The following is a 17,210-nucleotide window of genomic DNA, read 5'->3' as shown; positions in this document are numbered from 1 at the left end:
GATGGACATTTAGGCTCTTTCCATAATTTGGCAATTGTTGAGAGTGCTGCTATAAACATTGGGGTACAAGTGCCCCTATGCATCAGTACTCCTGTATCCCTTGGGTAAATTCCTAGCAGTGCTATTGCTGGGTCATAGGGTAGGTCTATTTTTAATTTTTTGAGGAACCTCCACACTGTTTTCCAGAGTGGCTGCACCAATTTGCATTCCCACCAACAGTGCAAGAGGGTTCCCGTTTCTCCACATCCTCTCCAGCATCTATAGTCTCCTGATTTGTTCATTTTGGCCACTCTGACTGGCGTGAGGTGATATGTAAGTGTGGTTTTGATTTGTATTTCCCTGATGAGGAGCGACATTGAGCATCTTTTCATGTGCCTGTTGGCCATCCGGGTGTCTTCTTTAGAGAAGTGTCTATTCATGTTTTCTGCCCATTTCTTCACTGGGTTATTTGTTTTTCGGGTGTGGAGTTTGGTGAGCTCTTTATAGATTTTTGATACTAGCCCTTTGTCCGATATGTCATTTGCAAATATCTTTTCCCATTCCGTTGGTTGCCTTTTAGTTTTGTTGGTTGTTTCCTTGGCTGTGCAGAAGCTTTTTATCTTCATAAGGTCCCAGTAGTTCATTTTTGCTTTTAATTCCCTTGCCTTTGGGGATGTGTCAAGTAAGAAATTGCTACGACTGAGGTCAGAGAGGTCTTTTCCTGCTTTCTCCTCTAGGGTTTTGATGGTTTCCTGTCTCACATTCAGGTCCTTTATCCATTTTGAGTTTATTTTTGTGAATGGTGTGAGAAAGTGGTCTAGTTTCAATCTTCTGCATGTTGCTGTCCAATTCTCCCAGCGCCATTTGTTAAAGAGACTGTCTTTTTTCCATTGGATATTCTTTCCTGCTTTGTCAAAGATTAGTTGGCCATACGTTTGTGGGTCTAGTTCTGGGGTTTCTATTCTATTCCATTGGCCTATGTGTCTGTTTTTGTGCCAAAAGAAAATCTTATATGAGTAATTACATTGACATCCAGAGGAAAGAATGACCTAAACAGAAACTTATATATGTTTTGTTTTTGTTTTTGTTTTTGTTTAATTTTTGAGACAGAGAGAGACAGAGCATGAGAAGGGGAGGGGCAGAGAGAGAGGGAGACAAAGAATCCAAAGCAGGCCCCAGGCTCTGAGCTGTCAGCACAGAGCCCAACGTGGGGCTAGAACTCATGGAGTGTGAGATCATGACCTGAGCTGAAGTCGGACGCTCAACCGACTGAGCCACCCAGGCGCCCCTAAACAGAAACTTATATAAAAAGCATAGACTGAAATCTTAAAAATTGGCTTTAAGGGCCTATATTGGTTATCCCTTGTTGAACAATCCACTATTCTCAAATTCAGTGTTCTCAAACAACAAGCATTTACTATCTCACAGTTTCTGTGGGCCAGGGCTCTGAATTTGACTTAGCTAGGTACTTTTGGCTTAAGACCTTTTGTGAGGTTGGTGTCAGGGAGTCAGGCATACAGTTTTGTCTAAAGGCTCAACTAGAGGAAGATTTGTTTTCAGACTCACTTTGTGGTTGTTAGCAGGAGTTATTTTATTATGGCTGTTGGGCTGAGAGCCTTAGCACCTTGCTGGCTGTTGGTCGGAGGACTCCCTTAGTTCCTTACAACAAGGACTTCTACGTAGAACAACAACAGCTGGATTGGCTCAGAGCACCAAGTGAGGAAGAATGAGAGTGCAAGAGAGGTGTCTAAGATAGAAGCTACAGTCTTTGTAACATAATCTCAGAAGTGACATCCCATTGCTTCTGCTAAATTCTATTCATTATAGATGAGTCAGTAAGTCCAGCTCACATTCAAAGCAAAGAGATTGCACAAGGATGTGAATAAGCAAGAGGGCGGGGATAACTGGGGGCCATCCTAGAGGCTGCCAGTCTCAGGGCCGGGCCACTAGAGGTAATTTTGGCAAGAGACCCTAGATTAAAAGTGAAGAATGAATTTCTTTTTCAGACAAAAGGAGCTACATGTGGAGCTCTTTCTGCTCAGTAGTTGTAAAAGGAAACTACTTAGAGATGAAGTTTTATTTTTTCTTTAATGTAGACTTTTGAGATATACAAAACACTGGGTTGGCACTTAAATGATCATTGATCAGTACTGGGGAATAGAAAGAGATCATTCCAAAAGTAAAGTTACCTAAGGACATGCCTAGGGACAGACTTCCTTTAGCTGGGGTGGGAGGAGGGGAGGTAGATTAGATTTTCCTTTTGAAGTTAAATAATTGACACTCAACTATAAGAATAAATAATTAAGGCTGCTTCTCTGGTTAAGCATACCAAAATCCAGAATATTCCTATAAAAATAGGGAATGAGACAATAAAAGGGGTAGGATTTATGAGCCAGAAAGAATAGGGGCTGTAGCTTATACAGTGAAAAACACTATTATTTTGATCACACATTTCAGATACTTGAAATTTGTCAGGTTCTGGAGAAAAAAGGACAAAGTGAAGGACAAATTGTCATTAGAATGAAGATAAATTTTTGGTCTAGTAAAGAGGCTAATTAAAGACAGGAAAGCCCTGCTCTCTTTCAAGAGGCCAGAGAATGGGTAGACTTTGTTTTTAATTGTATGAAGAATGTTCTCAAGGATAGGAGGAAAGCCAGAGCCTCTAAAGGGCAAATGGGCATTCCTGCATGGAGCCGGATTATTGGAGAGCATCCACAGGAACACCAGGATCAAGAAGGTTTAGCAACAAAAGATGCAGGTGAAAGGGGAGAAAATGGAAAGTAGAGCTGTATGGGAAATGTGAATGTTGAAAGGGGGCCCATGAAAATCCTTCATAGGGAAAAGACACGCCTAAAAAAAGGGAATATTTTTTTAAAAGAAGAAAGAATTCAAAAAGAAATATAATATATTAGGGAATAGAACATCATTTAACAACAGATTAAAATAGTCACATGCTTCTTGCTGCCAGTTTTCCTTCCTACTAGCTTCATGTGAGTCCTGTCAAGACAGTGTGGCCCAGCCGCACTGACAGAATTACGTGTTGTAATTCAGTAATTCAGAGGAAGAATGTGGCAAATCCAAAAGGAACCCAAAACAAAAACAGAAAGGAACTACCAAAGGAAGCTCAATATTTTTGTTGTCTTAAGATTATCAGTAAGGAAAACAATGGGACAGAAATTTTAAAATATCAGTTTCTGTAGCCATCTAATGAAGATGAAAGACATTCAAAAAGAAAAAAGAATGCTCTTGGGGCACCTGGGTGGCTCAGAGGGTTGAGCGTCTGACTTTGGCCCAGGTCATAATCTCACATTTTGTGAGTTTGAGCCTCGCGTTGGCTCTGTACTGTCAGCTCAGAGCCTGGAGCGTGCTTTGGATTCTGTGTCTGCCTCTCTGCCCCTCTCCTGCTTGCACTCCGTCTCTCTCTCAAAAATAAATAAAAACAGTAAAACTAATAATAATAATAATAATAATAATAATAATAATAATAATAATGCTCTTGGTTAAACATGGAGAATTGAATATGTATGTTTATCTATGCAATCCCAAAACATCACTAAAATTACAGTAAATTAATAAAAAGTGAATATATCCATAAGGAAAAGAGAACAGGAGAGGAAGGAGTTGACACTAGATGAAAGAGACATTGACCAAATTTTGAAAATTGAGAAAGCAGTGTTGAGAGGTAATTAGTAGACTGTATGATATTGAAACCTGATGCCTGTGGGGATTGGGGAAGTGAGGTGGAACCCTAAAAGGAACAAATCCAATTATGTGACACAATGCTGGAAAGACTCAGTGATTGGAGACACCAGATACTTCTGAAAGAGGGAGAGGAGTGGATCTGAAAACAGGATTGTTTGAATAATTGTGAAAGGAACAGACAGATCCTCGAATGCCCTCACTAACCCCTAAGCAACTTCACCCACCATCCTGGCAGTATACCAAAGGTTTATACTCTAGAAAAACCTGAATTTAAGAGGCTTTGGACCTGAGGATACAGAAGAGCAGATTGTGGGATAAGGCTAGAATGAAAGTCTGTACCTCAGAGTGAGACCTCTTGAACCACTTTACCCACTTACTTCCCAGAATAGACAACTAGGTTTATATATCAACAGCTAGGAAATTGGAAGTATCTTCTCTGGAGAAATGCAGGAAGAGAAAAGAGAAGAGAAGAGGACAGGAGAGGAGAGGAGAGGAGAGGAGAGGAGAGGAGAGGAGAGGAGAGGAGAGGAGAGGAGAGGAGAATGGGAATGGGAGTGGGAGGGGAGGGGAGGGGAAGGGAGGGGAGAGAGGAGGAGAGGAGAGGAAAAAGATCTATGGATACTGACAATTGGGGTCTCCCAGTGAAATGGCAATAGTCATGTCTAATCTACCCATTAAGAAGTATACCAGTCATTAAGCCCTCACCTAGACACACAGAGCTTCCAGTAACATTTAGGAGACTCCTTTTTAAATGTCAACAGCCAAAGATCATCAAATGTTTTAGAAACACCTCAAATACGAGACAGAAGCTAGGATCAAAGTAAAACTCAGAAGGAAAAAAAAGCAACTCAGAAGAAAAAGATACAAAATAATGCATGCAGGGAGCTTCAAAAAAGAGTACAATTAATGTCCTGAGAGAGAAAAGAAAAGATATTGCATCCATGGAACATAAGCAGAGGCTATGAATAAAGAACAAGAATAAATATTAAAATATAAGAGCTGAAGTAAAAAATTCAATATTTGGGTTAGATGATAAAGATGAATAAATCTCCCAGAAAGTAGAAGAGAAAAACAAAGAGATGGAGAGAAGAAAAGAAAATTAGAGGAGTTCTGGAAAGAGAGAACAGAGAAAGTGGAGGAAAGATTAGTGCAGAAACTAATCAAGAACATTTCTAAGTACTGAAGGACATACACTTCTATATTGGAAGAAGGGTCCACTCACCATAATGAATGGTAAAGCCATTCCACCAAAGCATTTCATCATGAAATATCTATACCTTAAGGATAAACATAAGTTCTTAGGAAGTTTTCAGGTCAGAGAGGGAGAAAGGATGAAATCTGAGAATTACAGCAGGGCAACAGATTTAGAGAACAACCAGGCTGGGTTCAGCAGAATGGAGGGTTTTTAGAAGTATGTCTCCAATATAAGAGAAGCTGATAGATTACATGGAGTGTTCGAACATGCTGAAATGATATTTACACTTCTATAAGTAGATTTGGTGAAAAATAAGTAATCAACAACCCGGAAACCTAAGCAGATAAATAGTGCGACAATAATTAACTGTGAAAGGAAGCCATGCCAAAAAGGAAATGTAATCATAGTACACTGCATGGCCCAGGTCTACATAATATTATATACTATAATCATATAAAGCAAAATGAAAATTGTGATGGAAATTGGGAAGATTTTTCAACAAAATTGTGATAGAAATTTCTCCCAGGGAACAGGAATATCTGCTCATGGGGAAAAGAGATACACCTGCTAGGAGTTGGAATGGGAAGCTGAATCCTCATCTTCTATCCTATGAAGCCATTAGATAATGACTTCAAAATTGAAAAACCATGAGATAACTGCATAATGTTATTACATAGAAATATGGAAATAAATATCGCAAGAAACAGCTTAAAAACCTGAAAATAGTTATTCCCTGGAGGTAGAACTTGGAAGTGTGAAGGAGTGCTTTTTTTTTTTTTTTTTTTTTTTTTTCCATCTCAAGCAGGCTCCATGCTCATAGCAGAGCCCAATGCGGGGCTAATATTTTTCAAATGTAAAATCTATTTAAGAAAAAAAAAAGAAAACCCGTTTATTTAGGAAAGCTTACTAATAAATCTGGCAAGGATGGATTTGTGTGAAGTCAAAGATTAAATTTGAGGAAGATATGGTGTTTGCAAAGAGCTTTTTTTTTTTTTTTTTGGCAGGAGGGATTTGCTTAGTTTTAGGATATGCATTTTGTGAAAATTTTTTATTTTTTATTTTTGAGAGAGAGACAGAGCACAAGCAGAAGAAGGGCAGAGAGAGAAGGAGACACAGAATCCAAAGCAGGCTCTAGGCTCTGAGCTGTTAGCACAGAGCCCGATGCAGGACTTGAACCCACAAACCATGAGATCATGACCTGAGCCAAAGTCAGTCACTTAACCCACTGAGCCACTCCAAGGATATACATTTTCTATATTTACATATTTAATTGATATAGATAAAATGGCACACATTTCTCTGGTAATTCCATTTATGAGAAAACAAAGCACCAGTTAGTAAATTAAGTTAGTTAATTAGTGGAACCACTTAGTTCTCAATTTAGGGACCAAATAAAATTAGAACATATGAATCTCTTCTCTAACCTCTGGCTCCACAGGGAGCAGAGAGAGAACTGGGAAAGCTTTTAGTGACCATGGGCTACTCCTAGGGTTGGTTGGCAGGGAGGATGGGTGAACAAATAACCTGAGAACCTTAACCATGAGGCATGGGGCAGACAGGAGTGAGGCAGTCAGACTGAGAGGCTTCAGCAGTGCAGAGGGAGAGCTAAGCAAGACCGCCTTTTACATGTTGGAGACAGTTTGCCCGGATGCAGAGTATAGATGCCAGAAAATTGACAGAATGAGAAAAAATAGGGAGAAATTGTTTCCATTGTATTTAATTAATACTAATTAAATCTTAGATTATTGACTTAGACAAATGAATCCTGAACACTGTGCCTTCAAGGGCTCTTCCTCCCCATTCTGAAAATCTGCTCTTGAGGCATATTAGTCCTAGGGGTTGTTTATTTTTCCCCATTTCTACTTCTGTTTCAATATATCTGCAGTAGTTATTTCACAGTGTCCATTAAGTCTGTGAGCACAGAAATACAATTTTAGAACAGCCTGCCTACCATCCATCTTACTTCTTTCCTGGAAATCTATTCAGATTCTCATTCCTGTCTTACCAAAGGGCCATCTCTTCTGTTTTTCTGCAGTGTTTTGGGCTGATCAGATTAGTTGAACAGAAGCCATAAATGGAAGTTTGGGCACATCCTTTGCTAGCTCCTACTCATCTTTCTGGTTTCCACACCTTTTCCAGTTTCCCTTTGCCTCGGCTCCCCACCCAGTTGTCCAGTCATCTACTCACCCTGGGATATATCTCGTTTGGGTGGGTAGAAACTATAATCTGATCATTCCATGACTGGTTCAGACCTCATTGGACGTAAAGCATAAAAAAGACACCCATCTGTGGTTATCCTTCACTGAGGACTTGCTTTCCTGGCATGTTCCCCCCAAATTGCCAAATTCAAGTGATTGCCATCACAAATGGGATTTTCATCTTCAGAATGATCAGGTTACCCAGCAAAGCCTTCTCCTGCTTCTTCCACTGTCTTTGGAATTGAAAACAATCCAGCTGTCTCTAAGGAAAAAAAATGAAAACAAACACAAAAATAAACTACTTTTACATTGTAAAGAGTGGGGCAAATTGGCCATTTTTTTAATATTAGAAATTTCAAACAGATGGAGAGCTAATTTATATTTTCATTTTGACATTTACTTACCCAGTGGGAGTGTGATTAAGCCATATTTTAAGCCCAAAGTGGCCTTCATCTGAAAATGTTATAGACATATTCTACTGGTAATGCTCTTCACCATCAACAGAACTTTAGGACCCAGAAACACTAATTCTCCTGTGCCCAGACCACCCTAATCAAGGAGTGCAGGGGATAGGAACCTCCTCTGTGAAAATGTTGGTCTCTTATGATCCTCCCTGTTTCCTTTCTTGCCCCACTTGGGGCCATTTTCCATAGAGCTGGCAAAGGGATCTTCCTTCAATGCAAATTTGACCATGCCAGCCCCATGCTTGAAATAAACCTTTCAACGACTCCATATGACCCTCATAATTAAGTTAAAACTCTAATATTTAGCATGTTATTAAAGTCATCTTCGATCAGACCCTGCTCACTCTTCCCTGCCTGTTCATTCTGCATACAAGTCATACTAAGCCATGTGTCATCCCAAGATGTGCCTCTTCCACTGTCACTACCAGCCATTTGCACTCACTGCCCATTTGGCCTGGAAAACCCCACTGCCCCTTCTTTACCATTTTACCATGCTAAAATATGACCAAAGATAATTTTACCTGAAACGTTTAGAATGCTAGGGCTTCACTGATTAGTCTCATGTTTGCCCAGGATTTTCAATCTTACTGAATTTCCATCTTACACATTTTCCTACGTTGTTCAGTGAAAACACACATTAAAATTCTTCCAAAGAAACAACCTTCAAAAAAAAAACAGCCCCAAAAGATAGATATTTTGCCTAAATCACTGAAAGCAATCTAATCACAAGTGAGTGATTCTTTTCCACACATGATGGAATTTTCCCTTACTGGCTCTGGCCACATCCATGTGTGCTCTTGTCATGCCCTGTCACACACACCCCACCCTCGAAATAGCAATCCTCTAAACTTGATGTGTTCTATTTCCATTTTGTTACTCCATGGTTGAATAAATTATAACATCTGAATTGCCTGTTGTACAAAACTGAGTTATAATCTCAATTTTAAAACAGGAGGTAATGGTAGCAGAGGATATGCAGATATTGTGAGGTTCACCTGAGATTTCACAGTGTTTATGGCAAATACAAAAATAGAAGTCCTAATTCTGGAGCATGTTTTCAGTTCAGAGGTCCTCCTGATTTGAAATAACAGAAGAAAGAGAAATAGTCCTTTGTACTGGAAGCTAATAGCTTGAAAAAGGATGAGTTCCAGAGCAGTGGGCCCCAGACCAAGATGATCAGCAGCCCTTCCAAAGTCCAGTCTGGAGTTGGCCGGCACTGTGTTCCCATTATACTTGCTATGGGGACATCTTTGAGTTCACTCCACCTTTTCATTTCCTCCTTTAGTGCAATGTCACTTGCCTAAAATAGCTTTTAGGTGACTTGCTTTACGGATGTTTTCCATAGAACACCACTCCTTTCCTTTCAGACGTGAATTTAATTTTAGTGAATGGATTGAATTTTATTTTTATTTTAATGAGAGCCCTTGTCATCACATCACCCATTACGTTATCCTTCCATATTGGTGCACCTGTTATTCATGTCAGCAATTTATTGACCTCATCAGTTAACTGCTATCCATTCTTTTCTTTTATATATTCAAATAAACTTAACTCTTTCTCATAACTTTCTTAATCAAGGGAATTTTTTATACTAAGTTATTGAAAGCCCCTTGAATCTAATCACTTCAACATATTTTGCCAGCTAACTCTATTAATAGGAAATAATGCACTGATGGTGTGCCACTTAAAATAAAGTTTAGATTAAGTTTAGAAAACTTGGGCAAAGCTAGATGAAGTGTCTTTTTTTTTTTTTTTTTTTAATTGCTTCTGTGTCCAGAAACAAATCGGTCCCTGCATGCTTGATATAATTAGACAATTCATTTAGGCATGGGCAGCTGGGAGCAGGACCTACCACTTCAGGGCTGGGCTGCTTTCAGCAGGTCACATAAGCAGTAGGGCTTCACGGTTTTTCTTTGTCAGAACAGGAGATGAAATGACATCTAACAGAGCAACTTACTAATATTCTTCCCTGGCCCTTCCTCTCTTGCCTTTTCAACAAGTATTTCAGGTAGGATTAATGAAAACCAGATGATAAAGCCACAAACACCATCCTTGGTCTCCAGTTTCTCAAAACAAAAACAAAAACAATAACAAAAAAACAAAAGCACCTAACTAGAAGCAAGTACTTAACCCTCATTATTTAAAAAAATATACATGCTTATATGGACCCATATGTATGTTAATAATATATGAAAGCGATGAAGCTTTGTTTGACCCAGACGTGCTGCTGATTTTATAGAAAATTATAGAACAACTGTCAATCTAGAATTGTGCCATATTCTTCAATTCTGACCAAATTTGGAATTGAATAGAGTTCTGATCATAATTACAAGAGACTCAAATACAGGAAGATGCTACTTTCTCTGATGCTTTGTTACTTAGTTCCACTGACAGCAGATTAGTCAGGAAAAGCCTTGGGAAGACACTTCCCACTGACAGATTTGGCAATGCCTTGGGTAGTTTTACAAACTAACCTGATGGAAATTCATTTTTAGTCGGAGAATCCTATAGCACAATCATTTTATTTTATTTTATTTTATTTCAATATATGAAGTTTATTGTCAAATTGGTTTCCATACAACACCCAGTGCTCATCCCCAAAGGTGCCCTCCTCAATACCCATTACCCACCCTCCTCTCCCTCCCACCTCCCATCAACCCTCAGTTTGTTCTCAGTTTTTAAGAGTCTCTTATGCTTTGGCTCTCTTCCACTCTAACCTCTTTTTTTTTCCTTCCCCTCCCCCATGGGTTTCTGTTAAGTTTCTCAGGATCCACATAAGAGTGAAACCATATGGTATCTGTCTTTCTCTGTATGGCTTATTTCACTTAGCATCACACTCTCCAGTTCCATCCATGTTGCTACAAAGGGCCATATTTCATTCTTTCTCATTGCCACGTAGTACTCCATTGTGTATATACACCACAATTTTTTTATCCATTCATCAGTTGATGGACATTTAGGCTCTTTCCATAATTTGGCAATTGTTGAGAGTGCTGCTATAAACATTGGGGTACAAGTGCCCCTATGCATCAGTACTCCTGTATCCCTTAGGTAAATTCCTAGCAGTGCTATTGCTGGGTCTAGCACAATCATTTTAATTGTTTCCTTATTTGTTTACTACTTTGAATTGTTTGCTTTTCAACCTCTTTTTTGACATTCTACAGACATGTCAGGAGGTTAGAAAGATCCAAGAGCTAATTCTTACCATGGACCTTGAAATAATTTGGATGAATTCCATAGACGAAAGATGAGTAACTTCTTTAACTAAAACTATAGTCTCGGAATTTGAAGGGACCTTAGTGATCTCTAGTTCAGTCACCCATTTGAAGTTTAAGTTTGCTCCAGTCCATCCCAGTCAAGTGAGATTTAACCCTTCAGGGTATCCTCCAGACAGTTCTGGCTTTTAAAAAGTTTTTCCTTATCTTCAACTACATAACTTCTACCCTTGGTTCCAAATCCTGTTGGAGACATAAAAAACAGCTCTGCTCAAACTCATGAGGCTGCAAACTTATTGAGGGCAGGTATTGTATCCACTACAGCTTCTGGCGACTTGATACATGATTGCCAAATGGAGTTAAAAGCAAATAACGTTCTTCTTTATTTTGATATATATCTTACAAAATAACAAACGATCAGTATATTTAAGTCCCGTTGAGAAAGCGTCATATAAAGTAGCTGATTCTATTGTTTAAGCGCTGTACCTGATATGTTTTATTCTTTCAATCTTATAATTCAAGCAATTTTACCTGTCTTGTGTATTGCAGCTTACCTTCGTTATAAACTAACATACTTGCCCCTGCAGATGTTAAGTGTTAGGCATCACATGTGCCAATGAGCTGAAACCCCACTAAAGTAAGCATTAGAAGTTCTGGGTTCCAGCGCCAGCCCCTCACTACCCATCTGAGTGATACTGGCTCTTGGTTCCTATTCTGCAAACTGCAAGGGTTGAACCAAATGTCCTCTCAAAGTTCTTTCCAGCTTCACAAATCATTTGCGTTTTTGACTTGTCTGTCCCATGTGGTAGAGTAGCCACAAAGACAGTCAAAGACGGACCTCTGATTTCCATTTCAGTTCTCCATTTATATTGCTAATTACCATCCAAATGTACAGTTTAAAGCTAGGGATGCTTCTCCCCCCACCTTTTCTCATTTCAGAACACTTTTCTTCAGGAAACAGTGCGCAGGGAGTGTGAAGAACGCTTTGAACTGACAGAGGCTTTGAGCCAAGCCAGAGAACAGCTTCTGGAGCTCAGGAAGCTCAGTGGAAGTTTACCTTTGTCGCCGTGTTCCCTTAACCAGGGCAGCCTAACCTCCTCTGCTGCAGTGGTCAGCAGCCAGGGAGAGAGAAGCCTTACAAGACTGAACTCTGGAAAAGGAATCAAAATCCCCAGCCTGCATGGAGTGTCAAAACCCACCACTGCCCCAACCTCAGTTCAACCCAAGAGGGTCAGCAGCTCAGGTTTGCCTACTTTCCCCCAGCCCCATCCTCCCAGGGGTCGAGCATCTTCCGTAAATGAGACCAGACAAAGACTGACTGCCATTCTGAGGAGGAGACTAAATCAGCAGTGACTGATCCAACCAGGAGCAGCTCCAAGCAGGACACTTGGTACTTCCCAGACCAAGTGTAACTGAGGATGACAGAGGTCAAATTATTATCACAGATCAAGAATGCACGGTTATAGATGTTTTTAATAGGATAGTTGGAAAAACTAGGAATCGTGAAGCCATATTTTCCAAGAGGCCTTTGAAGTTGCAACAGATAATGAAGTTGGTGGTATTCCAGAGGGCCAATTTCTATGTGTCCATATTGGATGTTTAGATGTGTTCTCTGAATATTCCCTTTTTGAGATCACAGGTAAAATTTTTCACCATAGCATCTTTGCTATTTTTTTTTTTTTTTTGCACCTTTACAAGCAGATATATTTCCACCAAAAATAGATTGTGTTGGTTTTGTTGGTGTTTGTTCATTTGTTTGTTGAGCTGGATAGATTAAATAGATGTGATTAGTATTCCAAATAGAAAATAGAAGTACGTTAGTCCTAAATTTGATAACTTCCAAAATATTTAGTTCAAATATTCACAGAATTCAACATCATCATAGAAACCTTCTCTTTTCATCTTGCAATTTAATTGGTTAATACAATTTCTTTTTAGGCCGGAAGTAATGGTAGGTACCCTTCAAGAAGACAGTCTTTACTGTGAACCTGGGACCTTCTAGAAAAAGGGACACCAACTCCAATTCAAGGACAAGGGGGTTTACTTTTCAAACTTTAGAGATTATTTTTAAAAACAGTCTGGCTGACCATGTAAATATTACTTGGTAGAGGTAGTGTTTCTACATTGAATGGTTTTTAGTAATCACGATTAGATTTTGATTTGAGCCATTGGGAAAAGAACTAATTCAAGACAGTCTCATAGAGGCACATAGTGCTAATTTGGGGGTTCACGTTTTATTATCTCTTAAAATGGCCAATTGGTTAACATATTTTCTATTTTCATAGTGAAAAATTAAAACCAGAAACCAAACCAGCTATTTTAAGTTATAAAGCTTCAGGCTTCTCCTGTTTCTTAAAACGTAAGTCTTTACCTTAAGCTAGTGATTGTCCATCTTTTTTCCCCTTCAAGTTGAACTGCATTTTTTTTTTCCAACACTGACTTTACTTAAATGCTTCATCTGATATCAGGGACATCCAAGCTTTTTAATCCCAGATGAGAATGTTAGTAGCACATGTCAAATATGGCACATAAAACTCTCCTCTGTCTAGCTATTATGTTCATGAGAGAATCCAAAGGTACTTGGAATCCCTCCCATGTGCAAAAAAAAAAAAGTAAAGCTGCTAAGTAAATTCAAGTTTATCTCTAATCTTTAAAAGGATTAGTCTAATCTAACAATCGTGTGTTTTAACTTCAAAAAAAAAAAAAAAAAATTCCACATTAGGTCTGCCGATTTCCCTGACTAGTTTAAGTGAGCACATCTTGTGTTAAGGCTTAGAATGCTTAGTTTCACTTCACAGAGATCGATGTTCCTTATAATGGCATTTGACAAGAGAACAAAACAATAGAATGGTGGTGCTGGAGTGAACCTTAGAGGTCACCCCAACCATTTCTTTACAAATAAGGAATAGATACCCAAAGAAGTCCGACTTGCTAAAGAGGTACAGCTAGTGACAGAGCTAAAACCAGACCGTTAACCGACCCCAACCACTCCACTCACTTTCCCACTCATCAGAGTTTCCCCAGCCTCCATCAGGACTTTTGTCAGAAGCCCCACATAGTATTTACCTAATATTTTCTTTAAATGCCCTCGCTTTTTAAACTTAAAGTTATGTAAAAAGAAAGCTTGGCCCAAGAAAGAATAATTGTAGAGTAACGAGTTTGATTTGCTAGGTATATTTTTGCTAATACTTGAAAATCAACATGTATCTGTTAAAATTACAAAATGTTGGTTGGTGTACCCCCTAAAATCATCGTGTACAATGACAGTAGTACCCGTGCCACCCTCTGGGAACTACTGGACCAGACCTCGATGTTTCTGACCTGGTATTTGGATGTTTAAATTACAAGTACTCGTGACGTGAGGTAGATGGCAGAAGCTAGAGAAAACTTTAATAAAAGCCTACAGGAAAATTCGGGGCAGCGGTTCTTTGCCATCATATGATACACGCTTTTCCACAGTCTCCCAATTTCAGCTCTCTCTTCAGGAACCATGGGGATACATTTTTTTCCCTAAATTATGAACACATTTAAATTTGTAAAGAAGGTCACGTGTAAGCTTTTCTAAAGTGATAAAAACTATCAGTGCAAATCTGGTTTCTTGGTTTGTTATACTCTCACTTTATAACAAGTCATTATGTAAATAATCTCTCTGAGAATAGAATCACGGTAAGACTGTGTTATATTCCACAAGTATATTAGAGAGGTTATTCCGTGGATACACGACAGAGACAATATTGACATTTGTATCAAGCTAGACCACTTGAATGGTGCCATCTAAGCTATGTGCTGGGATTTTTTAGAGGAAGACACTTAAAGAAAAGAGAATCGCATTAGAGTATGTAACCTGGGGGTTAAGAACATAAACTTCCCTTGATTTTCTCACTGATGAGATAACTCCTGGCATGAAACAGTATCATATCAAGAGTGTTAGGGAGGCAGTGAATACTATGGCAAAAGAGAGCTCTCAAATGCATATAATGGATATTAATTTAAATCTATTAGTTTTACTGAGAACAAACTGAGGGTTGATGGGAGGTGGGAGGGAGGGGGAGGGTGGGTGATGGGTATTGAGGAGGACACCTTTTGGGATGAGCACTGGGTGTTGTATGGAAACCAATTTGACAATAAATTTCATATATTAAAAAATAAATAAATAAAATAAATCTATTAGTTTTAATTTCTCTATATACATCTGTTTTCCATGACCTCAATGGAAGGATTCGTAGGTGCAAAAAGAAAAGAATATCACAGAAAATATTCCTCAAATAATTATAACCCTGGTTTTTTTTTCTTCTCAATTTAATATTGGTAGACAAAGATGGGAGAATTCTATAGTTAACATAGATTTTTCAAGTGATTTTTTCAAAGTCTTTTTGAATGCAATTACTGTATTTATAGTTAGTCAGAATTACTTAAAAGTTATATTTTCTGGCAATGGAATTGACTGGAAGAGATGTTAATGTTGAAAATTATGCAGGGGTACCTGGGTGGCTCAGTTGGTTGAGGCTCCAACTTCAGCTCAGGTCATGATATCATGGTTCATGAGTTTGAGCTCCATGTCAGGCTCTGTGCTGACCGCTCAGAGCCTAGAGCCTGTTTCAGATTTCTCTCTCTCTCTCTCTCTCTCTCTCTCTGCTCTCCCCCACTCATGCTCTGTCTCTTTCAAAAAGAAACTTTAAAAAAAGAAAATTATGTAAAACTAAGATTTTTTTAAATGTTCTATTAGTTCAAAAAGTTTTTGTAGTATTACAGATCAATTATAGCTAATTGCTTTGATTGTGGAACAAGTTTTCTCAAGCTGGATCTTTTAAGGTTCTTAAAATTGCTGTATTGCACTGATAAAGCAACCTAGTATCCTGAGAGAGTTAATGCACTGGAGCTCAAAATTCCTGACCATCATTTTGTATCTTATGGAGCACAGGAAATCAATTTAATATGTGTCCAAAGTTCACAAATCCTACAATGATTATAGATATATACTTTTTACTTTTCCACTTTCATGGTTTATTTTTTTAATTTATTTATTCTGAGAGAGAGAAAGTGCATGAGCAGGGGAGGGGCAGAGAGAGAAGGAATGAGTGAATCCCAAGCAGGCTGTGCTCTGTCAGCACAGAGCCCAACAACACAGGATTAGAACTATGAACCATGAGATCATGACCTGAGCCTAAACCAAGAGCTGGACGCTTAACTGACTGAGCCACTCAGGTGCCCCTTCACTTACATGTTTTAGTAAAATAATATATCTTGTTCAGAACACCTTTAATGGTCCTCAAGCCATGATAGACAATAATGGTCGCATTCCTAAGGTGTTGTCTATGGTATCTTAAGGAAGAAATTCTACTTTTCCTTTTGAAAATATTAACCCCATATAGTAATAAATTGTGAAGCCAATATAGTTGGGTTGCCTCTTTAAAATCTTAAATATAAATTATGTCATCTTTGTATAATCTTTTTCACACATAAAATTTTCTTCATAACACTGTAGTTGAATCTGAAACACACACATATCCTATGACAATATTTACCATGATCCAGAAAGTCAAAATATTTCCTTCTTCTCCAGCATTTATACAGCATGATGTTTTATATCCATTGAGTAAAAAAATTTACTAGACATCCCTTACCTCCACCCCAAAATATACAAGAGGATACTGTGTCACAGAGATTAATTTACCTGGAAATGAATACTGATTAAGACCAAGGAATAATTTTTAAACTTCTGCAGTTTCTGAGCATCTTGATCTGTAGAACAGTGAAGCTATATTATACATTCACTCATTTCTTCAACAGATACGGAGAATTGAAAAAGCACTGTGAGAGCTATAAAAATGAAGACATACTACAGTTTCCCGAGAATTGTATAGTAGAGAGCAAGAGGACGTATATACAGAAATTATAATGTCAGGTAGTAGATGCTGAGGAGAGAATCAAAAGCAAAGTGTTACACGAGTTCATCTCTTGCTGGAAAAATCAGGGACCATTTTTAGCAAGAACTGGCATTTATAATAGATCTTAAAAAATTGGTAGGGTTTTATAGAAGAAGGTATACCAGATGGAAGAGATGTATAAAGAGGTACAGGCATGGGAAGTGTAGAAAATACTTGGTGAAGGGAAGTAGTGGGAACCTGACCCCATAGCATGGAGGTGTTGAATAAAGGCCATTGCAGCATTTTGACTAAAAGAGGCATGCATTTTGTTGAAATCTGGCAGAGGCTTATAGGAATAATTATGGGGTGGAAAGGCTGGAGATGGAACACAAGTTGGTAGATTAGTACAGTAGTCCAGACAAGAGTTATATGAAGTTTCTGAATAAAGATGTTGACAACGGAAATAAACAGGAAGGATCTGACTCGAATTCTATTCAGAGAAGGGAAAGAATCTGTTCCCTATTAAATATATTTTAAAACTGTTACTAGTTATTGCCACTTAGCAGGGGTGCCATGTATGAGATCGGTCC

At 38.5% G+C, this 17,210-nt stretch overlaps 1 protein-coding gene across 10 annotated transcripts in view; it reads left to right on the top strand.

The window, feature by feature from the left end:
* The window catches only part of LEKR1 (leucine, glutamate and lysine rich 1), a 225,671-nt gene that overhangs the window by 176,248 nt on the left and 32,213 nt on the right, over nt 1–17,210 (top strand). For 8 of the 10 annotated variants that reach the window (XM_042955500.1, XM_042955499.1, XM_042955501.1 and 5 more), the window contains one exon: nt 11,693–12,392. In XM_042955500.1, the coding sequence (XP_042811434.1) occupies nt 11,693–12,106 (414 nt within the window). In that variant the 3' untranslated portion in view covers nt 12,107–12,392. Of the gene's footprint in view, nt 1–11,692; nt 14,773–17,210 lie in introns of those variants that run through there. The other 2 variants (XM_042955498.1, XM_042955495.1) reach the window with 2 other exon arrangements.

Source organism: Panthera leo, chromosome C2, assembly GCF_018350215.1.
Source record: "Panthera leo isolate Ple1 chromosome C2, P.leo_Ple1_pat1.1, whole genome shotgun sequence".
Lineage (NCBI taxonomy): Eukaryota > Metazoa > Chordata > Mammalia > Carnivora > Felidae > Panthera > Panthera leo.
This window is presented reverse-complemented; position numbering and strand designations above follow the sequence as displayed.